The 26861-nt window shown below is 42.1% G+C and overlaps 1 protein-coding gene across 2 annotated transcripts in view; it reads right to left on the bottom strand.

Annotated features, from left to right (window-relative positions):
* The window catches only part of LOC103175956 (c-Maf inducing protein), an 89371-nt gene that overhangs the window by 11561 nt on the left and 50949 nt on the right, over positions 1 to 26861 (bottom strand). For both annotated transcript variants that reach the window (XM_042340232.1, XM_042340231.1), the window contains exons 2-10: positions 25467 to 25592; positions 20199 to 20249; positions 11213 to 11374; positions 10150 to 10191; positions 9600 to 9662; positions 9300 to 9380; positions 1593 to 1696; positions 1041 to 1145; positions 362 to 784 (exon numbers count right to left, since the gene is read on the bottom strand). In XM_042340232.1, the coding sequence (XP_042196166.1) occupies positions 362 to 784; positions 1041 to 1145; positions 1593 to 1696; positions 9300 to 9380; positions 9600 to 9662; positions 10150 to 10191; positions 11213 to 11374; positions 20199 to 20249; positions 25467 to 25592 (1157 nt within the window). The remainder of the gene's footprint in view (positions 1 to 361; positions 785 to 1040; positions 1146 to 1592; positions 1697 to 9299; positions 9381 to 9599; positions 9663 to 10149; positions 10192 to 11212; positions 11375 to 20198; positions 20250 to 25466; positions 25593 to 26861) is intronic.

Consider the following 26861-nt stretch of genomic DNA (forward strand, 5'->3'; position numbering starts at 1 on the left):
TCCACGTCAGCTATAAGGTAATGACAGACTGCTGCAACCATGGTGCTTGCACTAACTTAAAGGCAATGTTTCTGACTCGAAAACATCATTATTCTCCCCAGTGAGAGTAAATTCTGGGTATTATTTCCATTTGTGTGAAAAAACCATGATTCCCTCCATTGCTGGTAACTAATAACCTTTCATTATTTGTGACAATACACCAGGACGCGATTATTCTTGGCCAGAAATCCTAGCTAGACACACACATAACAATCACAATGGATGGACTTTTAGTCTGAAGGCAGAATACACAGGCTAACTGACGATGGAATTTCGGAGGGGCAGGTTCGAAATGGACCATTTGCAGTTGTTGCCTACTTACAGCATTTTGAGAATTTCCACGTAACAGCCGAGAACTCGCTCAGCCTGTGGGCTCAGTTCAATGACCATGGTGCTGCATGTGGGGCTGACTAGCAAACAGTCGATCAGGCTGGGCTCACTGTCGCTATTGTTACCGCTACTGCTGCTGCTGTTATTGCTTTTGCTGCTGTTGTTGCTGCTGCTGTTATTGCTGCCACTGCTCGTGCTCCCTTTCAGTTTCTGATTAACCAGGCTGCTGCGTTCCAATTCCACGTGGATCTCGGTTGAGTTCACAATGATGGATTTCATCCTGGTGTCGGAGTTGACCTCCTGCGACACCAGGTCAGGGCTGGAGTGCAGAAGCCGCAGTGGCAGGTTGGGCTTGCGATCACACTGCTGCTGACAGCCATTGCGTATTTCCTTTAGGCTGGGCGAGTTGTCTCGACTACAGGAGAACACAAAGGTATTGATTGATACGCACTGTTAGGTTAAAACTGAAAGGCGAAACTCTACAGGGCAATCGTTAATGAAGAAATTCTCACCCCTCGCTATCTCTGTGACCTCCTGCAACCCTTCCATCCCAGCCACTCCCTCCTCTCTGAAAACCGGCCTGCTCCACTTTCTCCCCCGCTATCAAGTAAGCAAGTTTTTAGCCATTCTGACCCGTTCTCTGAAATCCCATTGCGGGTACTCGTACAAACCTGTTAATGAACTCCTCGTAGCAAGAATAAATTGCAGCTAAGCAGACAGCGACAAGGTTGGGCAGGACTCTTGGGTGGGGGCACTGTCCAGTTGGGCCGTGCATACTGCAACAAATAAGACAAGCCAGTTACAAACACGGAAATAAGATACGCATTAGTTGCAGTCTTCCAAAGTCATGCAAACTAAATCAACGTCAAACTGAAGTTAGACTAAAACTAGCCTTCAGCATTTGCAATGCCCTTTTATTCCCAGTGTCCTGTGAACTTTAAATTCACAGGACACTGGGAATAAAAGGGCATTGACCAAACACTTTTAGTTGTTTACTTGAGGTGCAAATGTTTCGCTCACAAAATATACAGTCAATTCACTTTACAGTATATTCTGTGAGGCGTTTCGAAGACATGATAAGGCGCTATATCAAATGACAAAGATGATTATTAATTACATTGTACTGGCCTTCGCTGTTCATCTACTGGATATTCAGGACAATCAAACAAATGGCCAGCAATAAAATTCATGACATTAATGAGTTAATGTAGAATTGTAGAGACCTGTGAATGAATTTCTTCACCACCTCCATTCCGGCGTTGAGCTCATTCAAGGCAAGGATGTACTCCTGTGTAAAAAGTCTCAACCGGGGACACTTGCCAAAATCCTGACGGAAGGAGAACAAAGCTTTAGTGATAGTTCAATTACCTATTAATCAAACCAATAGCAACTTTGAAATGCTCTCTTGTCAGAGCGACTAATAGAACCTCAAATCTGATGAACTGGAAGGCAACCGGAGCGGTTAGATCAATGTAAGAGGGAGCCGAAAGCCTCAATACTGTACCAGAGGAGGCCATATACTGAAATTTATGTAGGTCATGTATGTAGAAACACAAGACTGTAAGACCATCGCAACTATGGTGAGCATACGATCAACACACCTTGGCAGAACTCAAGAATAAATCCATTGGTGACTATTCCTTGTCCTTAAACCATCCAGTTATCAAAATGTGTAACACATAGTCCACTGTATAACTAATTAAGTGTCAATCTCCATAATCTTGGGGCAACAGGTATGCTTTCACTGCCGTTCATCTTGGGAGCAATTACTGAGATAACATCTAGAAGAACACAAGTGGCTCAGGGCTGCCTAAAAGGCAGGTTTTGTGTCCATTGATGTGTGGCTCTGTAAAGCTACAGCCAGTTCAATACAACTCCAGCAACTCGTAGCACCGAAGCACTGACAAGGTGTACATTTGGAAACAAACAAATTCTCTAGCGTCCGGATAAGATCAACATTGCATTTGACTCAAGGGAATGGTATGGTAAAATGAAAAGACGATTTATAAAACTGTGCAAAAAGGAAAATCCTAAGGGTACGTATTTGAGTACCTCAGTTAGAGTACAATAGTAGGCTAAGGTCTATAAAATGTGACTAAAGAAAGGAACTTTCAATAAATGAAAATGGACTTCACTTCTTTTCACAGTGCAAGGCCAATCGCGGTGTACAGCATGATTGAACGAACAACCCGCTCCACTCAAAACTATCTAACGATGTAGGTAAACTTGAGTTTATTCCATCTCAGCCCTTTTGCTAAAAGTCCCTGCCTTGGCTGTTCACTGTATGTTAATCTACGCGCCTTCAAAACTGCGAGGAGTTAACCTAAAGCTGGACACGACATAACCTGCCTGAACCAACATGCATTAACCACAGAAGTATTTTTGCAGTAAAACAAAACTGAAGCCTTCCTTCAGTTGTTAATATTTAATGATTGCCTCCCTAATTGCTCTGAAGTTTTACCAGATTGCAGTCATTGACGACCATCAATCAAATCAGTGAGCCGGAAAGAGTTTTACAAGTTAACCATTTCAATATCAGGAGAATTTGTTCAGTCAACAGTTAGGTCTGCCTTCTGCTAATGTTTCTTGGACTACGGTCTCCGAATTAATGACTCCTGCACTGATTTCTCTGTTGTGTTAATTCCTTTGCCGTAATTATAGCAATCGCATTAGCGAATGTGACGCAGAAAAAAAACCGGACGTATTTCAGTTTCTTGTTTCAACATGTCTCTTCACTCAGTTTGTTCCTGAGCTAAACCCTAAGAGCGGATCCAGTTCAAAATCATTTGTCATATATTTGATCATTCATTACTTCACAGAAATTGTTTATGGCTGCTAAGGAGCAACTTCAATTGTGCAACAATTTGTACCCATAACTCACACGATATTGCAGGATACCCGGTAATCAGGATGAAAGTTTTTAAATCAAGAGAAATGTCACCACTTCAAGACCAAAGCACTAGAGGGTGCAGTTTGGAGCACAGCGGCAGGAACCACGACCTGCACTGCTAATCCCAAAGCAGGAACAAAAGTATTAAGAAGGAAATCTGTGAACCAGACCAGTATATTGTCGCTATCGCATATCTGAGACTTTTACTAGGAATTAATCATAATTGTGAGCTGACAACGCAGACCATACAATTTTAAATGTAACCGTTCGCTGGCCTTTTGACAACTAGAGTTTTTCCAATGGAATTGCGAACAATACGTCAAGTTAGCCTTTTATTAATAAGAGATCTGGAGAATTCTCATTGCAATTAAAAGATAGAGTTTCTGTCAAACTGAAAAATCCCTCCCATTGATTGATCTTCATGATTTCCATCATAGACAACATTCCCCCAAACTCAAAACATATACCTTCGTTGAGAGTCTAGGCTGACACTCCAATTCAATGCTGGGGGGAGTGTTGCATTTGCTGGAGGTGTCATCCTTCGAATTAAATGTTAAACCTTGTGCAACAATTTGTCAAGGTCCCGTCTGCCTATTGAGGTAAACATTAAAGGTCTTGCCGACCTGCCTAAAGAAAAAGGAGTTTCTCCTGGCATCCTGGGTAACAATCCCCTTGATCTAATTAAATTCATCATTCACTTCATGGCTGTTTGTTTATGTGGAACATTTGCTGTGTGCAATTTGTCTTTATTCCCCTACAAATTCACTGTACCTACACTTTACAGTAAACCCTGTGAAGCACTTTTGCAGATTTGCACTTTGTACTTTTGCCACATCAACTGCAAGGATACATTATTATGAACACTGTGGGACTTGACACTGGGAACAATGCTGTACTATAGGGAGATCCCAGTATCCCTCGAATTATCACTGACCTACACCATGTCTGGCCTAAGAATATCTACTAATGTTATTATAAACCGAGAGGCAGGATTCTATTCTCTAGCTGTAGTGAGGATTTGGAGCTTTGAAGTTTTGGTCAGTTACCAATGTGTCTGTTCATTTTCCAGGTTCAGTTCAGCGGGATTGCTGCCAGCAGCAAACTCCATCTCAGTAACTTTAAACACTAACAGCCGTGATTCGGTTTCCCACTAGGTACAATCTTTACTCCCACAAGACCACAATTTTAACTCCCATTTGCCAATGATTTCATTCTCCCAAATGGCTACATCTTTGAAGCTCTGTTGAACTACACATTGCAAGCTGGGACCTTGCTCTCATACCTGAGTTTTGCACACAGTTGTTTCAATCTTACCTCCTGGTGTCTACAAGTCTCATAGACACAGGAGGTCCTGGTACTCTCATTCACAACAGTATTAATAATATTTCTCAAACCAAAACAGAGCAATATTTCCCTTGCAAAAATATTTTACCAAGAGAGTGCATTTAGAGGAATAATTACTACATGCATTAACAACATCTAGTGATGTTTCTGCAACTAACTTGTATGTTTGCATGGGTCACATTTATATGCATTCCGCTCACTCTATTGGCCTGATCTACCACCATTAGAAAGTTTACAAGTGATGTCCCACCAGCGATGTATCTGAGAGTTTAAGGCCCCCTTTACGTGTGGGATGAAGCAACATCACTTCTGACATTTACTGAATTGAAATGGGAAATGGGAAGCTAAAATTTCAGAATTACAGCACAGAAAGAGGCCAAGCAGCCCATCAAGCCCATTCTGGTGCTAGTTCCTCTACCATGAGCCAACTCTGATCCCAATAACTGCACTTAGTGGGGCTGGAGACAAACAAAGCACATGATTGTAACACTGCTAACCATAGCCGGACTCGAGATTAATTTTATAATCCCCAAGATTATAACCTTTTGGACAAATAGCATAATTCGCATACTAGATACACATTCACATATCTCTGGCAGCTTGAAGAGATGATAAGAGCCATTCTATTGAATAAACAGAAGACAAATGTAAAACAGGTGCCAGTCTTCGCAGGCAGATTCACAGTGTCTGCTTCCAATTAACTTTCCACTTTATGATGGTTTAGGTTGAACAGACGAGTTACATCTCAACCACAAATGGCTGTTGACGGCACTTTTAAAACAGCCTTATATTTGTGTTTCTATATACACGCAAAAGGAAAGAAAGCTTTTTGGGGGACATGGTCAATCTATTTTTGGGTCAGCAGTACTCTTGAGACTCTGGTACTGATTGTTTTAGAGGTAGTTGAAATAAATCAAGATTCTCGGGACGTAATTGCTGTGAAGCATTTATTTATAAGTCGCATGCATTTCTACTTTGCTCTGCACATGGAAATATACTAGATCTATTTTACAGAGGCCAAAAAAAAACAAGCATAAGTTTTAGAATCAGAAATTATAACACTGGTTCGTCAGCCTATCAAAGTGTCACCTCCTCTCCTCTAATCCCAATTCCCTGCTCTTTGCCCGTACCCTTTTATGTTGTATCTCTTTAAAGCTAGGTGTCAGCCTGGCTCAGTTGGTAGCCCTCTTGCTCCCAAACTCTTGCCTTCACATTTGTGGGTTCAAGCCCCACATTGGGACCTTGAACTCGTATAGTCTGTGCTGACACCAATGCAGTGTTAAGACACGTGCTGCACTGTCCTTCAGATGAGACCTTAAACCTAGGTCCTGCCTGTGCTAGTTCAGGTGTCTGTTGAAGATCTCATGGCACTATACAAAAAGAGGAGCAAGTTTCTCCCAGTGTGCTGGTCAATGAGACCACTCTCAGATAAAATTGGTCATTGATTTTTGTGGAACACTGCTATGTGCAAATTGGCTGCCGCATACAAGTATACAAAGCCTACAACGTATAAAGTCACTACACTTTACAGTATATCCTGTGAAATGCTTTGAAACTTTCTCCTGACATGAAAGGCGCCATTTCAAAAGCCAAGGATTATTACTGTTAAATACCAATCCAATTGCTCTTTTATTATTAGCTCATGCAATTCACTGTCCATGGACAACAGCTTCTCTTGAAACAACAGGGGAGTTTATAACTAAAATAAAGTTCATGGCACCTTCTAGACTCGTTTGTGCAGAGATATTATTTGGTTGGGAGGAGGTCAGATGTCAGCTCAATGGCATTTAGACAGTAATAAATCCAACTTGCACAAATGCCATTGGCTAGTGAATCTGTATGGGGACAGCTAATCTCTTACTGTATCTCTGTCTATTAATACACCATGGGCATGTTCAGTCTAAAGGGCCTTGGCAGACGTTATAAGGCAGAAAAAGGAAAACGGTACAAATAAAATTGCAAAGCATAAGCAGAGACCATAAATTCTTTTGAAGGGGAATTAGATAGATGCTTGAAAAGGATATGAAAGGTTGAGAGGAAGAGAATGGGCCTGGAGAAGAGACTGTGATTAGATTGGACGGCTCATGTGGAGGAAACTCCAGCACAGACCTGATGGGCTGAAAGAACCTTTTTCACTGGTGTAACATTCTATGACTACCTGGGCAAAAAGGTCTTGATATTTTGCTGCATACCTCAAAAACATCAGCAAGTTTATCATCAATTAAAATCTCAGCTCAAACAAAAGCAAACTTTTTATTGTGGTGGAGGAGGGTGAGGGAAAGAGGATGTGGGAGGAAGATTCATATCTCTGGAAATTTACCTGAACTTTTAATGTGATTATTTTCTTCTAAACACTCCCAACTATGAGTTACCTTTGGAGGAAGTCGTATTAGTGATAGTTTGACTAAGTAAAAAAAATCTCAACATTCTGTTTCTCAGGTTCATTTGTGTTGTGCTTTAGATTTTTTGGGGGGTTGAGTAGGAGTTTAAAATCTACACTGCGCAAACGTATGTCAATAAGTGTGCATGTGTCAACGGGTCAGAACTTCATATCCTACGATTACATGCAGATGGTAAGTGTGATAGTGGGATTGTGAGTCAGGGATGATTTGCTTTATAAAATACCACTAGTGCAAACAAATCAAAGTGTTTTTTGATAGGGACTGAATGGGACTCGGGTGGAGGTACGACTTAAGCGAGCTTTATTGCAGTCTTAAAATGCAGTGGCGATGAACTGCTTTGAAAAGTTGAAATAAAGATGTGAAAATCCAAGTGATGAGTGAACGGCAACAGAGATCGGCTGGAGAGCGAGTTGACCTTGAACTCTCGCTCTTCCAGCCCTCCCCCAGTCTGGCAGCCCGGGCCAAGACGCAATTCTGCACACATCAGTGCTTAATCGTATTACAGTGAAAGCAATCTCAACATTTCCTTCCTTTATGGTAGCTCATGTTTTACGAGTCTGCAGACTGCTTTCACATCAAGACCAGAATTTTCCTATGCTACAGCCTGTTCCTTTTCTCAGCCTGGTTTCTAAGTGTGATTTCATATTCATGTTCCAACTCTACCATCTCACACCCCAGCTCTCTAGAACTGTATCCTGGAGTTCCTCTGTCTCATCCCTTCTCTCCCCATCTTTAAAGCCTACCTCAAAACCCATCTATTCAATCGTACTTCTGGTGACCTCTCCCTCCCAGCACCAGCTGTGTAAAAGCCCTTTGAGATGTCCTCCCCCAACATGAAAGGCTCTATATCAAATGCAAGGATTATTATTAATATTAAGTCTATTCATGTTAGCTTTGTACCACAGGGAGCTGTAGAGTTGATTCACACAGATACAGAATAAAGCTGCTTCTGCATTGCCATGACATTATGCCTTAATCCCACCCTTAGGAAAATGCCCCTGACCTCTCTGTGAGTAAGTCTGCCAGATTCCTAATGATTTACTGTTTAGAATTCTGTGTTCCAAAATTAAAACTTTTTTTTCGGCGGGTCTGTTTTTCCCCAAACGAGACCTTGTGACCCTTTGTCATTCCGTTGTTGTTTTCTGAAGTAAATTGTGCCAAAGTCTCAAAATGTCTGCCATTCCCTGCACAAACAGGCAAACAAAAGTGGAGCTGCACTGCATGTACACAGTTAACTGCAGGATTTTCCAAATTCTACAACTCAAGTGTCCTGTGGTCGAAATCCTACTTAACATACATAAAACGGCAAATGAAATCCTTCTATTTTTACAAATGTCCATTTTTTCTCCCCCCGATGCCAAAACAAATGAGAGAAGGATTCCATCAGAGTATTTTGCACTGAGCCGGTTGCCAAACTGTGAACCAAAAGCAACTAAATGTATTCGCTGGGCTGCAAACGCTGCCAACTACAACAAAAACAATTGGGAAATGAAATCTTTGGCTTCTTGAGCTTTACACCAGTCTGTCTCCACCAGTAACACAAGTCCCACAAATCAACAAACTCACCCCTTCTCCAGTACTATTTCCTTTGTTAACAGTGATATATAAGTGATTTAAGCAACCCTTCTTCACAGTGATTTCAGGCAAGCGTAAACCTAGGCAAGTGTAAACTACAGCGATAATAATAATAATAATCCTTGCATTTGATATAGCGCTTTTCACGTCGGGAGGACGTCCCAAAGCGCTTCACAGAACACACTGTAAAGTGAATTGACTGTATATTTTTTGTGGGCGAACGCAGCAGCGAATTGTGCACAGCAATGTCCCACAAACAGTCGTAGATTGAAAATGACCAATTTATTATTGTTTTTGGTTTTGGAGGGATTATTATTAGGTGTGTGGAGTAAGGAAACTTGCCCAAGGTTTCGCTCTGACCTGCCTGGAATTGAACTCAGGTCTCTCGCTTGCAAAGCGAGTGCTCTAACCACTGAGCGACAGGACTCCACGATAAACAATCACATTTCGCATTGTCAACTTTCTTCTCCCCTCTCCCTTTCTCCCCGTTCACCTTCATATTGTTCTTCCACTTTCACACAAGATAGACAAAATCAGAAGCGAGGACGTCAGTTGCAAGTAAACAGCTATCAGCAATAACAGGAGTTCAACTTTCTAAATAATTTCATTCAAAAAGACACAGAGGATCAAAGAGTCTTTCTGAATCTGTACAATATTTTGCTGAGGGTTGTGAAAAAAAGTCTCAGGCATTGAACAGCTCAGGCTGAATACAAATTTACCATGTTATGCTTGAGAATTCGCTGCACCACAGGTGTAAATACTTCGATGACAACCATTGATCGTGGACGCTCTCTGCAGTGCTGTGAGGAGCAAAACACAAACAGGTCAAGTTCACTCCAGTGTGGGGCAAATGGTCCATTTAATGAAGTGAAATGGTCATTCGTGAAATTCACTTGCATACACATTGTGCACGGATGAATTTGTGCGCACACGCACATATGCACACACACGCACATATACACACACACACATATACACACATGCCAAGCCACCAGAAAGAAATATAAGGTAAGAGGTACCTTGCAGAAAAACTCGCAGAGATCTGGAGGTGGATGGTTGTTTTCCAGCAAAGGCGCTATCGCCTGAAACGGAACAGAAAGAGTCGTGAAAAATAACTCCACTTTGGAAATAGTTCTATAGCTTACGACTCGCGCATTATTTTTTACGATAGCTATAATATCAAACAGCAATCAGGGTAATTGCATTTGAGAACATCTCTGTGTCACAGCACCGACCTCAATGAGCTGGAGGAGATGGCAATAAGTAAAGGGTGGTAGGTGGTAAGTGGTAATCTGCCGAAGTCCAGCTTTTACATTAACTTCTCTGGCCATGCTTATGGTGAACGCTCCCATCTCCCCCCTCCCTTGCTCAGCGTCCAACCCCAGTATTGTGTAGCGCTCCAACATATGATCCTTCATGACGTTATATAAATGCAAATCGTTGTTGCAGTAATCATGTGTATAATACTCCTAAATGTCCACTAACCCCAAGTCCATTTATGCAGTTTTTAACACAAATCTTAATGGAGATCAAAGGTGCGTTTCTGAAAATAAGGACTTCAGAACTTACCACGATGATATTCTCATGCTCTTGAGTGGTTAAGTTTAGGTTCTGAAAACAGAGAGGGGGAGATGAGAGAAAAAAAAGCCAATGATGTAAATTAAATTCATTCCGTATTCTGTTCCGGTAAATGTTTCTAGTTCTGCGGCATATTGCAACTTCACAGAAAATTGCTTTTGCACGTGTTACAGAAAACAATAATGAAAAGGGAATCGGATGAAACACGACTTGAGGAAAAATAATATTAACAGGGGTGTGAGGACAGAGCAGAGGGAATGGGGATCACTGTAGGTTACTGTAGGGAATTAGCAACAGCACAGGGTTAAATGGTCTCCATCTGTTATGCAAAGAATCTACTGGTCTAATGTAAATTGTTTGTTTATTTCATCATTTCCATGAATTTAAAAAAAAATTCGGGACATGTTAAACCCACATCCTCTCCGTTTCCCTGAATCATTCCATTGACAAGACCTGAATGATTATCAATAGATAAGAGTTTGTTGTAAGATATCCTCAATCCTGTCCCTGCTTGTCCTCTGCTCAGTGTGTAGGACCTGTCTTGCAGTCAATAGACTAGTTCTAAGATAGCCTGGGATTACTGACTGCCTGTGCCCCACCTACTTTCATGGTGGGACCGAGCCCAAAGCATTGGCAGTGACATGCAAGCAACTAATCAAACTCCAACTCGCACATTCCCAGCTCTCTCACTGCATTTTTTCCTTCTGGCCAAGACTTTCCTCCCCCCACCCCACTGCATTCACTCCAATTCAATTAATATACAAAACACACAGTCAAACCCAAAATGTCACAGTAAATCCTGTACAGCGCTTTGAGACGTCTCGACAGCATAAAAGGCACTACATCAAATGCAAGGTTTATTATTATTAATATACCAAAGATTTCTCTGAAATAAGGATTACGTGGCTCTTCATAGATTTACGCCTCATTTTAGTCTGCATCCTCATTATTTTCCCGTCGACAAATGAAACTATATGTAGAGGGTTTAACTGTAGCTTAAAATATAGCGCATGCGGAATGGCCTCTTTGTTCAGGCATTCGAGTCTGTTCTTACCTCTGACAGAAGTTTGGAGACGATCTCCAGCGGGGCTTGGTGAATGGAATCGTCCTGAAGTGGGGACGACAGGGCCATGTCTACCAGAGTGCGGATCTCCTTCAGGACAACTTCCCAGCGACTCGGATTGCTCAGTACCTTCTTGTACTTGTAAATTTTTTTCTGGAGGAATGGGATAAGGGAGGGAGGGGCACGGGGAAATAAACAAGAAGGAAAAACACTTGAAACTTGCGTAATGGGAAGTTTTTAAAGATCTGTGTTTACTTGGCGAGTGATTTGCTTATAAGGATGTAGACCTTAAAAGGGGAGTGACACTGAACAAATATCTCCCTTTTGTATCCTTTAAATGCTCCCAAGACGTTTCCCCACATGAATGGCGCTATATAACTGGAGTTGTTGTTGTTGTCATTGGATCATCATTGCCACAGCACGCAGTGATGCATTTGAGTACAATTTACATAATTTTGTTGGCATTCACCATGAAAACCAAAGATTGCAAAATGCCTTTTCCATGAAGATAATGTCCCTTAAAATGACTAAACTGGCACCATTTGCAAAGACACCCAGGACTTTCTGAATGTCCAATCCCTGCGAACGAAACTTGTGGAAACACTAGATAAGTCATTCTGACTGATGCATAAGCTGGTCGAAAATATAGTAGCAAAGGCATCCCAGGAAAGGACAAAAGGCGTAACGTGGTGTCATTCCATTACACTGGAGAACTGTAAACTAAACACAGTGATTGTGCTTAATCAGTGAGAGGCTGCAACTGGTTAATAACAGCCCTGAGAGACATCCAGCTGGTTTCTGTTAAAGGGGAACTAAATCATAATTGAAAAAAAATGATACAAAACAGGAACCCACTGAGCAGTGCAGCAACATGGCAAAGATCTCAGGTTGTAAAACTGTCTCTCTCTCTCGCTACCAGAGAGGGCATTACCACGTTTCCTTCCCAACAGAGGAATTCGACCAGAAAAGGCCTGGTGTCCGGCCTCATCTCTCCACGGCTTATAAATAAACCGCGCAAAAATGCTTATCCCAACCTTTTTGTAATGGGAATCCAATTTTATACGGTTAGAGTCAAGCGACAGGTGAGCCCAGATACGTGTTTCTGTGACTGTGTGCTCGCAAACCTTTAGTAGCAAAGATCAAAGACTAAAATGCACAGCGACGTGAAGACAGCATTGCTACTGGGTGGACAGGGGCTGCTAAGTTTAAACAACATGAGCCAACAGAAACATGAATGTGATATCGATCGCTTTCCCCTTGTGATGTATGGAGGACACGCCTGTGGACTCAAGCAAACTGCGACGCTCAACACACCCACAGAGTTAGCAAACAAAGTAAACTTTGCATTACTAGAACTGAACAGTGAATTGGAGGCGGATTTATTCATAGTTTATAGTTTGGGATTACATTCAGAACAAGTGAAACTATTTATCTGTCTAGAAAGAAATTAGCAACTTTTTATGTGTGAGTGCGTGCGTAGCTTTGAAATATTTTCACCATCTCGGAATTTGCAAACTATTTATCTTTTTGTGATAGGAGACCAAATTAAACTGGATGGTAGCCAACATGTTAAACATGAATTAAGGATAGGTTCTGCTCAGAAAAACCAAACCCTGTTTGCCGAGTGCTTAACAATCGCCAATTCAGTGGGGCACACAGAAAGAGACTAGGAACAAAAGTGACGCTCTTGGCTTTGAAAGCCCTTCCAAGTGCAGCTTTTGTATTACCTACTACTGTTTGGGACACAATAGCGCCAATGTTTCTTTGGCAAGCTTTGGCAACAGCTTTATTGACTGTGTCCATTAGGTTCTATAGCTAATCGCTCTGTATATGTTTTCAGAGTCGAAATCACACCCAGTCAGGAAAACAACAGAGGCCTGACCTCAACGCGGACAAAACAATTGCGTTTGAGCCATTTGGATTTAATTCCCAAGGAACAAACAGGTAGATGCAGAGGGAAACTGCAACCTATCAATCCGAGTCCACGTGACCCAAAGGAAGGCAATTTGGTTTCGAACCAAGCGCCGAGTTGTACCTGGGAATGTGTCCAAAGAAAAAAAAACACACAAAACGGCATTCCAAATATTCACCCTCCAGATGAGAATAATGGATGGTTTTGTGAAAGGTAAAATTAGAAATGTCCATTATGCGGGCAGCTTGATCCCATTTTGGGAAGGCGCTGATGGATTGGGTTTCAGATGTGCGGTTTATACCGTCTCAGCTCAGCTCAGCTCCACCAAAGAGTTACCCATTTCCACTGGGGAAAAAAAGTGGAAGGTTTATATTCAATTAATAAAAAAAGGACAGTCACTACATGATTTTTTTTTAAGAAATGACTGAATTGGAAGGTGGGGACCAAGGGAGGATAGCAGCAGGGCTTAATCGCCCTTAGTTCTTATTTTGGATAATCCCCAAAACTAAGTCACAGCCAAACAATTTATGAGCTATCCTTGCTCTGAGAAAAATGCATTTGGCATCTCCTCTGTTGTTTGTAAAGCCTCGGCCAGGCATGAAGCAGAGTTGTGTAGAGTGGAGTGAGAGATCAATCGAATCATTCTAAAGGAGACATGAGAAATAAAAACTTCAAGGCATGTGGGGAAATTTCTGTGTTTCTAGGTTTGCTCTCCCCGTCTGGGTAGTCAGTGTTACAACTGACTCAGCACCCTGAGGGAAGGACAAGGGGGCAAGCAACCAGTGTTCATGATCAATGAAATGACCTTTATTGTGAAATGCACATGTGTCAATATCAGGCTAGAATGGAGTTGTGAAATCTCACTGAGATTAGGTTGCGTTAAGGTCTGGTTTGGATTTCCTTCACCTGTGCTGACTGTTCGATTGACAAGACTATTCTTTTGTGATGTTTAGGAGACAGACTCAATAAAGCCACATGCGCACGACACCCAAACCCACAGACAAGAACTGAAAGCTTTGCACACATTTGGAGAATCGTGAGAAAAATAAGCAAACATAATTTTTTTTTAAGGCATGTCACAAGAGCCAGCGCTGCTCATAACATGGACAAATATCTTTCCATTATTTTCCACAACAATGTGCTAGTTCCTCATTAATGGCCTTATACGTCGCTTTGCCTCAACAATAAGCCTTGCCTTTGCATTTGAAGCAAAGCCAGAGGCCTGTGAAGCTTCACTTCCTCTTATAACTAGAGATTTGTCCATTCAGGAAATATTTGCTCACACAGAGGGCTGCAAGAATGTGGATTGCAATGCCCCAGAATGCCTCAGACACAAAATCAATTGGGATGGTCAAATTGGAGATAAAATACTTGGGAAGTAAGTGTATGGAGAAAAGGCGAGGAAATGGGATTAAAAGATATGGGATTAAATGATGAGGCTTGATTTAATAAACTAGGCTCAATTGTGCAAAGGATCCAAACCTCACTGCAGCCGCACCAGACAGCACACTGCAAACATGCATCCATCGGAAAATCATCAGGAGATTAATTTTTCGACAAAATTGTGAGTTACAAAATGTCCAGCTCCATCCCCAAGGTTTTCAATAACTGGGGCCTCTGAATACTTAAGAGCTAAAGGAGCATTGTCTTTACGATACAGTAAAATGTTGGGCGGACTTTTTTTAAAAAAAATAACCTGTCTAATGAAGGGACGTGATGGCACATCTTGAGGTGTCTTCTGTCATTGCTTTGGGTATTTGTAGTAGGGTTACCAAGCAATTTTTGCAGGAAGACCATTGTCTCTTTACGAGTTGCGAGATCAAGTTTTTGAGCACATTGGTACACTTGTACACACACACAGTGGTTCAACTCGTGTTCTTCTTGGGCTATAGTTTAGAACAAAATGAAACATCTCTTCAGGCCTCGACATGGATAATGGGTCTCTATTCTGAAAGGGCGAAGAGATCAGCTGCATTTTCCAGTTAAAATGCACTGGAGTTTGGGGCAAAATCAAAGAGTGGAATAAAAGCGACACAGGAAAGCATTCCTCTTGCAAGCCAAGTTTGGGGAGGAGTTGAATCCCCAAATCTCTGACTGTGTGGGAGAGGTAACATTTCTGCTGTGTAATTCCAACTGTAAAGAAAAATGGGGGAGAGCAAAATCTGCAGGCAGATTTTGGCATAGTTCGATTGCTAGAAGACGTCCACTTAGTGCTTCCGACAGGAATGTGGCACGCGGGGGAAGAGAGATGAAAATAGCATGTCAGAATGCAGGAAAGAACTCCCCCTTTGAACTTTCATCTTTGAAGTGAAACTTTCCACCGCATTTTTGGGAATGAAATCATTTCATGTTTGAATGCAGCTGTCTATCGGAGACAGTCCTTGAGCAAAGCCACCCCGGATTGTCCTAAGACTTTTTTTTAATTCATTCCTAATATGCATTTTCTTCTGGTTGCAGCGTCAACGAAGGAGAATGCCCATCAGGTCAAAACTATGGCAGCCAATGTGCAACCCATATGAACTGCAAGATAATACGCTCAGCACTTTGCTGGCCTCAAGTAACACATTTGTTGGGACATGTGGTTTGGTTACGTGTGTTGTAAACCAGTATGATCCACAATAGCTGCCTTGATCTTTTTTCCCCTGTATTGAGCAAATTTGTGTTCTGACAGGGTCAACGCAGCAGTTACAGGTCAACAAATAAATTGGTTTGTCAGCTTTATGCATGTGTGTTATTCCTCGCCTCTGACCCACACACTTGCAGTTAACGTCTACTGCCCAGTTACATATGTAACTGGAATTAAATGATCATTCACCTTACATAAGGATGACACTATGACTACTTTGTTGCAATGTAAGATTTCTGGAGCAAAGAATGCAACATTTTATAACCAACCAAGTGCGATAATTATGAAATGTTGCTCTTATTGGAGAAAGGATTTATTTTCTCCTCTGAGCAAGGCATCATTGCTGCTTGATCTTAGCGCTCTCTCGCTCTCTCTCTATTTTGACTTGTGGTAACTCTTTCCTGGAAGTCGATTGTGTGAAGAACAGAGCTTGCATTTTCAAGTCAGCATTTTCAGAAGCTTATTATCAGCCAATTGGAGGAAGAGGCAAAGGCATCAGTGAATATTTATCTCCCTCCCCCCAATTTGTGCTTCCTCAAGACAAGAGAAGAAAGGTTATTTCATGTAAAGAAGTTAAAGGGTGAGACAACTCTGCAGCTCGTGTACTGTCCCGCACCAGGCTTCGCGATCACATCACTCCCACCCTCGCTCGCCTCCACTGGCTCCCATTCCCCAGAGGATTGATTTCAAGATCCTCATCCTCACCTACAAGGCCATTCACGGCCTTGCTCCCTCCTACCTCTCCAACCTACTATCCCCCTACCTACCTGCCCGTACCCTCCGTTCCTCTGGCTCCGGTCTGCTCCACGTCCCCCGCCCCAACCGCCCTACCATCGGTGGTCGGGCCTTCAGCCTCTCAGCCCCCAGGCTCTGGAACTCCATCCCCCAGTGCCTTCGCCTTGCTTCCTCCCTTTCCTCCTTCAAGGCCGGTCTCAAAACCTTTCTCTTTGACCGTGCCTTCAGCTCCCCTCTCGACTCTCTTCCTCCTCCTCGCTCCCTCCCTTCCCTCCCCTCACCCTGACCATTTCCCCCTCCTCGCTCCCTCCCTTCCCTCCCCTCACCCTGACCATCTCCCCAATGCTCGGGTCATGACCCAACTGTGCAGCGCCTTGGGACGTCCTCCTGACGTGAAAGGCGCTCTATAAATGGAATCTTGTCTTGTCTTGTCAAAGTTCAAGGTTTGCGGGAAACCTCAGCTCCAGAGGTGGGACAAGCAAACTGATTGCTGTATTAGCCTCAACAGTAATATACGTTTCCTGGAGTTAAATCACTTCAGCCCTGAGTGGAATCCACTCAACTTGTTCAAGCTGATTGCTGCTGTGTCCCAATCTTTTCGTACAAGTCAAACAAGCGGGAACATGCAATGTTATGTCTGATTGCATCGTCAGCGACATGCCAGGTTGATCAAACTCACAGCTCGGAGGAGAATCTCCGCAAGGAGAAAGCAAGGCATGAATGTATTCACAACAAGGTCTAATTTGCAATATTCGCAAACCAGGTTCATTACATGCATACACACACATATCAATGCATGAAATAATACTGTGATCCTACTCTTTACTCTTTGATCAGGGTTGCCAACTTTCAGATGTGCCTCCTCAGCAAAACAGGCAGAGCAGCGCAGGTCAATAACCAGCCCGCTCTTGTCAGTGTCGCTAAACTTATATGCGTGAGGAATTTCTTGATTGGAATTCTGAACGGGCTAGCAGCCACACGGTGACATTTAATTTCCAGTTTTGACCTTGGAAATATGAACATTCTCGAGGATTTTAAGAATGGTAAAGGCTTCTTATCAAAAGCAGATTCAAAATTCTGCGTGGATCAGCGGTTGGCAAAAGGAAAAATGATTAACAAAATATGCGAGACAGATTGCGATTTGGTTGTACTGTAATATGTCACAGTGGAGCCCTGTTAGGACACGGATTGTTCGACGTCTGTAAAATCCTAGCCAGCGTGACAATTGCTGGGTCAACCCTTCCGCATACACTGTGAGCATGCGAGCGGAAAGCAGCCTGGCTCTCCGCAGCAGAGATTTTAAAAAATGACCAACTTCCAGGTCATCAGATAGTTCTTGATGTCACTTCAAGAAGCCATTTTTTAGTGGGTGAGAACCCGTCTGGTGTTTTGAAGTGAGCTGGCTTGCTTTCTGCAGACATTTTGCAGTAAATATCAGGGGCAGCATTCGACCATGATATAATGTTACAACACAGCATGTTATGGGGTTCCATGGTATATCCATGGCTGATGGTTTTTTGCCCGTCAATCCTAACAAGTATCAGCTGCCTAGTTTGAAACAAATCTGCACGTTGTCTTCAAACAAAGGGAAGGAAGAGGCACAGAGAACAATGGTTGAAGTACTTTGTAAGTCTGTAACCCATTCAGCATTCAAACCTTCGAGTTTATCACAGTCGGAGATTTTCCAAGCAAAGACGTTTCTCTTAAAATTTAGCGTAGATTTTTTGGTGAAATCAGTAGCTGAAGTGGGGATGAAAATGGTGACATTTTATAGCAGATTCCATCCATCAAATCGGCTATGAAATATTGGAATTTACCGTCCGCCCCCCCCTTCACCACCAATCTCTTATGTTTTTAAGGCCCTTCGAAGAAATATGCACTTTTCTGCCACAGCAGCAAGGCAAATGTTCAGAAAACATTGCCTTTAATCAGCACAACTCTTGCGTCTGTAAGATGAGAGACTGCGATGTTATTAAACATGATTTGGGAATTTCGTAACAGCCCAACAACTAATTCCATGGCTACTGTATTTTATTGTGTGCTTTGATAATGCCAGAAACACAATGTTACAGTCAGGACCAAATTTTTTTAACAAAACGTTCAAAAAACAGGTATATCTGGAGACGCAAATAACATTCCTATCATGAGAAGTCTCTATTCCATCTCTCCAACCTTGAATAAGATTGTGTGGGCTGCAAAGTTTTCTTTCTCAATGAATACTGCATTCATAAAGTCTCGTCTTTTATATATACATATATAATATTTTTAAATATATGTACGTTAGCGATAAAAGTTTAGCTTTGGCTGTAAGAAAATAAGACAAAATGTCCTGGTACAAAAGAATTGGATCCTTCGGTGAAAAAGAATGATGAGAGAAAGATGAGTGAGATCTTTTGAATAAAGAACAACAAATAAACAGTGAACAACAGTGAAGGTGGATCGCTGAACGGCCCTACCTCCAGACTGCGAAAGGGTAGGAATTCTATGTCAAGTGAGCATGGAAAATAATGTTTAGACAGACTAAACAAAGGGCATAATAGCTGTTTAATGCGGTCCTGAGGCACCTCGGCTACACATTGCTCAACACCCCTTGAGGAAAGCCGCACACAGCAGGTTCAGGTGCGATGCCTTGACTTGTGGATAAAACATGGCATGGGCAAACAGAAAAAAAAAATCACATATAACAACATAAATTCAAAGAAAATAAATGGTGGCCTGAAATAATTAGGCAGATTCTAACAGGCCTGTCCTCGTCTCGTCTCGCTACCAGAGTTCCTTTCACAAGCATATAATTCCAGGCCGAGTTTCAGAGTAGATGAATTGAGCATGCTTATTATAGTTAATCATAGCCTGGCTCAAGCCATAAAAAGTCACTGTATTGCAGTGTCATGTGTCAATGCGGATAGTTACACAAATACTTCGGAAAGTAAGTCCTGCCACAAACATTCCGCATCTGGCTTGCTACGGATTTCCGCTAAAATCTCTCATCATGTAAGTTTCAATGGGCCGCTGACTGGTTGAACCAGAACCCACTTTGGTTTCTGAATGGAATTCGAACTATCAGGATTGTAACTGGATTCCTTGACAAGGGAATGTGAGTCATGCGAACGGGGATTTCTTCCAATGACTCAAGTACGTCACACCAGACCGTCAGAAACCCGCTCTGACATCATCTACATCTGGAGCAGAGTTGCTATGGATCAACGGGAATTGTAAACAGGAACACTGTTTCAGAACTATGCAAGCTATACTCCAGCCAGCGTTCAAATATCTCTCACGTCATTGCCAGTGATCCATGTCTACCAATGGTAGAAATTCACCCACAAAGTACACAGTCACTCCACTTTACAGTATATCCTGTGAAGCGCTCTCCTCAAGTGAAAGGCCCGATGTCAAATGCAAAGCCTTTATCATTATGGCAGTGCAAGGCTTATTATTATTATTTAAAACCTGTGTCTCCCTAGTTTTAATGTTAACACCAATCGTGACAGCACACTGTGACCAAAGAACAATACGACAATTTTTTTTTAAATGCCATATTTTTCATTAAGAAAAATGTAGAATTGATCTGAAAATGCTACCATTATTGCAGGTCCCTAAACAAACATTTCAGAGCTGTTTTCCGATCTCTTTTATATAACAATAACAACAACAACAGAGCTAGAGGCGTCGCAACATTATCGATTGCCTATCCAAATACTTACCTTCCACTGAAGCGAATGAAACCACTGGTCTCGCAGGTAACTGTTCGCTGCCTGAAAAGAAGATGAAAGATTCTGTTAATTGTAAAGGAATATGGACAAGTAATAAACATACCAAACTACTGAAATGCTGTTAATCATATGGATCTTAGAAGTAGCAAGATCACCTACCACAAAATAGTCATTACACTTAACAATAAATTTTGTGAAGCGCTTTGCAATAAGTTTCAGACGTGAAGAATTACTATTGTTATTCTATCACTCCAGCAGCAAACATTTAAATCTACCGATATCTGATCCTAAAGCCAGATTGTAGGATACAGGTGCAGTACTCTGTTCAAATGATTATTACGAGTGAAAGTTTTAACACAGACACAACTCACTGTTTCAGATTGAAGTCTGATGCCAAATTCTTAGCCTTCTCTTAAGAGCTAACCGTAGGCAAAACACAGGCCTGTTCTGCCTATAGTATTAATCGGGGATAATGCAGAGCACCCGAATTGGTCTGAATCCCAGACCCGCTCCGGAACATTCTGTTCTGCACATCTCGTTCGTGCTCCCGCAGTCACAGTGGACAATTTGCCGCTTTATGACTCCTTACAGCTGGTGATATAGCTCTGGCATATAGCTTTTATAAGCAATCCACTGGATGTGCACTGTAAGAGTCCTGGTAGCCTGCTGAATAATGGGGTGTCTTCCTGAGTTCGCGGAAACGTGGAGCTCAGTCCTGCACGCAGTTTCCTCTCTCACATATACAAACAAAGAGTAAAGCCCTTTGGTACTCAATGGGATAACGGCTGGTTGTAACAATGAACCAAAAAAATCTGAGCCCTTTAATAAAGGTCGGAGAATATTCTCTAACTCGTCTGACTCGGGTGGTGGGGGTGGGGGGGGGAGTGCAGTATTTAATGTGAATTTGAATTACCATAGGCACCATTAGCGTTAGTGATAATCATCACATTGCATACCGCATTTCTCTACGTACACAATACATTGCCACTGAAAACAGGCTTGGCTGCTTGATCGAATTTGTTCAATTTTTTTGTGTTCTTACGCAATGCAAAGTGCCGCTATTATATAAAGGTATTGATTCTCTGCTTTCTGCTCAAATGTTTTCTACCCTCGATCCCGACCGAGATCAGAGTCTCCCTGAGGTCACAGAGCCAACAAAATAAAGAGAGAGTGAGCCAGGATTTGACCTTAATCCATTAATGTCAGAGTAAAGATTTCAAGCGCTCGCAGGCTCTCTGTGTTCTGCAAAACATTGGCAGTGGCTCTTATTGACATCTCCTATTACTCTGGGCACTATTCCTGTTCTTTATTATCAAGACAGCAATTTCAAAAGGCCTAACAACAGTGTGCTGAAAGTAGTTGGGTTCCTGAAAGGTGCACACACTGGCTTAGGGGTTTCTTCCAAGGGATTACTAACTGCGCTACATGCAGCTAATCACTGCACTGCACACAGTTGCTTCAGTTTCATTCAATCTCATCTTCCCCATAACATTGGGATCATGGCAAAATCAATGGGTCTAAAAGAGAGTGTTCCCAACCCCATGACCTGATGAATTGGCGGAACAGACATGATGGGCTGAATTGGCCTCCTTCCATGCTTATATCCCCACCAGTTTTCAAGAGAGGAGAAAATTGCCTAAAGGAATAAGGACATTCTTCGGGCAGGTAGTGGCATTTCGCAACAACAATAATAATAAGGTTTCAAAGTGAATTGACTGTATATTTTGTGGGGGGAAAAGCAGCAGCCAATTGTGCACAGGAGTGTCCCACAAACAGTCGCGGATTGAGTGACCAAATTATTTTTTTTTAAAATGATTAAGGGATTATTACCCCCGGAAAAGCAATCTGCCAATTGACCAACAACCGGGTTGCTACTTACTGCTAGGTAAACAGAGGCGTGTGGCGTAAGGAAGCTTGCCTAAGGTTTGGTCCCGCCCGAGAATCAAACCCGTTTGAGAGGCGAGTGCTCTAACGAATGAGCTACAAGACTCCACAATTGACTCCCCCATTGACCCTGTGGCATCAGTCCTGAGAGCAGCCAGAAATAGCTGAACACAATCAGCGGTGACATTAAGCTCCAGTTTGGTTTGGGTGCGGCAGGATTCAGTTCCTGTACAAAGAAGCTTCCCCACCCAGCACAAGCTTTGTGCCTCAACACACTACATCTGTGCTTCAGCTTCTGTGGAGCACCACAGTGCTAATTTGACATTTCTGCTTCTTATATCCTTCTGCTAGCTTAGAAGGGAAATGCCCCTCGGATGCGGAGGAGGAAATTAATGCAAAAACAAACAATAAGATGGTGGTTAATAAAAGAAAAAAAACCTGAATTGATTTAACCAGGTTCCTTTGTGTTGGTGTGACCCAGCTGTCAATCGTGATCTCATTATCCTCCACATCTGGAATCAAACCCAACATACATTTCACTTTCCTTTACTCTTTGAGTATGGAATGTGCACACATGTTCTAGATTTCTGCCGGGACAGAAGGCTTGGAAGCCATGTGTAATAATAATCATAATAATCCTTGTATTTGATATAGCGCCTTATCACATCGTTGAGAGATCTCAAAGTTTTTCACAGAATATACTGTAAAGTGGATTGACTTTGTGTATTTTGTGGGCAGTTATTGACTGTGTAAGTTCTGCTGAGGGGAGGGAAGAAGGAAGGAAAGGACGGCTACAGAAAATCTTTGTAGCACTTTTAGGAAGAGAGTCCAGATAACTGCAGTTATTTAAAATATTTAACAATAATTTAGGCCAAAGTTATCCTGACAGAATGCAGATTTCATTTTGATACACAGAATGTAGACGCAGGATATCGATCGGACTGAGGAAATATAAATAATTGCAAGAATTGTTATTATTACTTCAAAGAGCAGAATGACGTGCCGAAAATTGGAACTTTTATTGTCCTCAAAATGTATCCGCATCCCCCACTTCCCCTCCCGAAATTTTAAAAACTTCATTGACAGATGCAAAACTCTGGATTCTGTGCAAAAAGTAAGCCATTAACCAAATAACAGTGTACGTTGCCAACATCTGAACAGCTGCCAAAATGTGTATTTCCTAGTCAAAACACGGCTCTCTAAAGTGAGTGCAAACAACTTGTATTGAAATACGCTCCCCCTGAATAGGTTGGAAAGGTTACTTCCTTGTGGATGAAAAAATATTGACATTGAAGGAAAGAAATATCTAAACTCAGGTCACCACTTGACAGGATTAGACGAGAGTTCTCAAAACTTAACTTTATTAAAAAGGGAATTGAGTAATATTTAACATTCCAAGCAGCGACTGTTTGCAATAGGCAATATTTAACAATGGTATCAATGCCATCAATAAACACATCTCGCTTTAACAAGCCTGCTTGTCTGCTGGCTGGCAAACAAGCTTACACAAACGGAGAGAGTTCTTTGGAAATTTGTGAGGATCCTAAGGTGTTGTTCATCAATCAATCAATCAATCAATCACACTAGCTTCAAGTCCTTCACAGAAATAATCACTGATATTTAGTCCCTTCCTGCGTCACTCCTTGGGTTTACTACCAAGTTAATAACAACGTGTTTAAGAAAAACCCAATCCAACCACATGCCTCAATGCAAAGTGGTGTGTGTGATGCACTAGCTTATACTCCATACAAGTCTTGACATTACTTTTCTCCAAAAACTCCCTACACTTGCCTCTAAAATTCCACCCACTCTTCGCCTTGATACCATTTTATCCTGAAATTTAAAATTGTGCAGAATTGTGGAAATCTTGTTAATTTGGAAGCTGGTTGAGCCGAACTGACCTGTTTTCTGTGCTGTAACAGTGTATGTAATTCTATCTATGTAAAAAAAACCTTGGCAGCATGGACTGGTCACTGGTCATATTTGCCTATAAATTTTAGAGGCAACTTCTTGAAGTAAATGAGGGTTTTTTCTCCCGAAAGAGTTATGTGGGACAAATCCACAGGTTATGAACATATGGAGCGTGAAAACAGAAATATCCTGGGTTTTATATCGAAAAGCTAGCGAGAACGTATTACCAGGTGGCTAATCAAGCAGCCAGAGTTCGCTTCTTTCCGCGGTGTTTTAAGACTGTTAATCAGCATCTCAGAACATTTGAACTTGGGTAGACATTCAGGATTGACGCTGGTCAAGATTAATAGGGGAGAGTCTAACTTGCAGATCAGAGCCACACCCGGTCTTGCCTTGCTTTTCCTATCTTAGTCTAGAGAAGATGAGGTAAAAAAACACCTACTTCAGGGATCTATTCACTGGCTGTGGTGCTTCAATAGCATTTAAGTCAGAAATGAGAGAGAAGCAGCTGCCTACCACAGTGGATGGGAATCCTCGATCGAGGAAAAGGGCAGACATTTCAGCTGCTCTGGTGTAAAAGGTGGCATCGTCAGAGCAGATTCGGCAGAGGTGGAGGAACTAGCAAAAGGGGATGGAGTCTTTACAGGAGAAGCAGCTGCATTTGACAAATCTAGTGCTCGCAGTCCAAGCTAATTGAAGCACCGCCCAAGTTAGGCCATTAACACAGTCTCCTTATACATTCAACGACAGCCGAAGGCAAATGAGTGAAATTTATCGACCCCCATGTAGATTTGGCAATGCTCTAAAAACGAATACCGGCTCTGCTAAAATCAGTTTCATGAATGGTACATAGGGGCTCACAAAATAGTTTTATTGGCAGGTTCGTTGGTGTTTTTATTTGATAATGCTTGAAGTTCTCATTCTAAGAATTTGTGACTCTTGCTCTGCAGTCTTGAGATGTCTGCTATGTAATTCTGTGCAATTATTCCTAGAGCCGTTTCAGGTCCTCAGTTACCAAACTCGATCTTTATTTCTGGGCAATAGAGCACATACAGAGCAACCTCTTCATAATAAACTCACGACTTCCCCCACTACCAACACCTCCACGTTAAAAGGAAACATGAAAAAATGGTTGCCTTCCAGGTCATCAGGTCACTGCCAACTCCCATTTCCTTCTCAAAGTGACATCAGCAGGCACTTCCTGCACATATGGAAGAAGTGACATCATCAGCAACCAGACAACCTGGAAAGCAGCCTTTTTTTTTAGCTTGCTAATCAGTGGAAGAAGCTATGTTTCTGGTACGACACCGGTCCTCAATGACATTGAACACCTTTTGTTTAAAATGCTTTGCCCCTCTCCACCATCTCCCTCCCTCCCCCACCCCATCCCAAACAAAAGACCATGTCAAATTTGGGTTCATGCTGAGTTTAGGTTTACCAATAAGCAGCGTGAATGGGTTTTACCTGAAGTAGAACCGTGCCTCCCGGAATGGTGAGCTGTAAACAGTACTTAGGTGCATTTTCCCATGACAGCAGCTGAACATCCTCCACAGCGCTGTACCAGATGGCATTCTCCATGTAGCCAGTGGGCTGTAAAGAAAGCAAAAGGCATTCAGTCCAAGGCCTTCCGTTTCAACCAAAGCACATAGAAATGTACCTACTTTATACGTTTCATCAAGACAATCAGTTCAACCACTTATACTCTATAAGGGATAAGGAGATGTCTTGTTGCGATTAGTTTTGCCAGATCAGTTGGCATTGTCCCTGAATTCGATAGCATGTCAAAGTGCTTAACAGGTACTTACTGGCAAGTGTAACCATTTTGCCATACATTTCTTCTGCTCAAATATTTATCCAATTCCCTTTTAAAAGCCAACATGCATTTGCCTCAACAACAGATCCAGGTAATTGTGGGGGCTTATGCAGTAACAGGCTGCTAGAAATTATGTCTCTCCTGGGTGCACAAAGTCTTCAGCCAGTTCTGAGGTTTCATATTGGCTTTGTTCGTTGGCTCAACTGGTTGCCAGAGGATTGCAGTATTCAAACAAGATGTGTATGTTTCAATGCTCAAGAGAATGCCAGTTAAATCTGAGAACCATTTGCTGTTTGATTATGTTCTCTCCCATTCTGCACCCTGGTCACTCACTCCATGGCTGTTTCTTGGGACATTGCTGTGTGCAACTGACTGCCGAACTTCACCCACAAAACACAGTCAAAAAACACTTCATAGTATATCCTGTGAAGCGCCTTGAGACAGCTCGAACAAATGCAAGAATTATTATTCGGTAATCACCCTGTGAGTGTTGGCAAGATGCTCATCATTGATAAAAGTTCCATCATATGCAGTATTCTTCATTCCATCATGCATACTGTCACATAGAATGGATCGTTTTCTAGCGGTGAATAATAGAGGGACCTAATAACCCACAAATCTGCAGCATCTCTTAATTCATAAAATTCTACGAATAGTCCCCAGTCTTGTTGCGGTTTCTAATATCAATTCAATGCAGTGGTCTTATGGTGCATTAATGCTGTTCTTTGGTAGCAGTGTATGTGTGAGTGTGTTTATGTGTGTCCATCCAACATATTATTTGACAAACATAGCCGCACAAAGGTGATGGCCCTTTAATTCTGCCCCCCCACCCCCACCACCTCCACTCCCATACTTTCCTTCTGATCTGGGGAGGAAATGGCCTTTGAGCTTGTAAAATTCTATGAGAGGTCAGATCCTCCTTTGAGCAAAAGATTCTGCATAAAATGGGAATTAACTGTATGAGGAATGCTTATCAAGCAGTTCCACAGCTAAATTTCAACGATCTAATCAGTGTAAGGTCATGCAAGAAGCTTATATAAAAAAAA

This window comes from Callorhinchus milii, unplaced genomic scaffold, assembly GCF_018977255.1.
Source record: "Callorhinchus milii isolate IMCB2004 unplaced genomic scaffold, IMCB_Cmil_1.0 Scaffold14, whole genome shotgun sequence".
NCBI lineage: Eukaryota > Metazoa > Chordata > Chondrichthyes > Chimaeriformes > Callorhinchidae > Callorhinchus > Callorhinchus milii.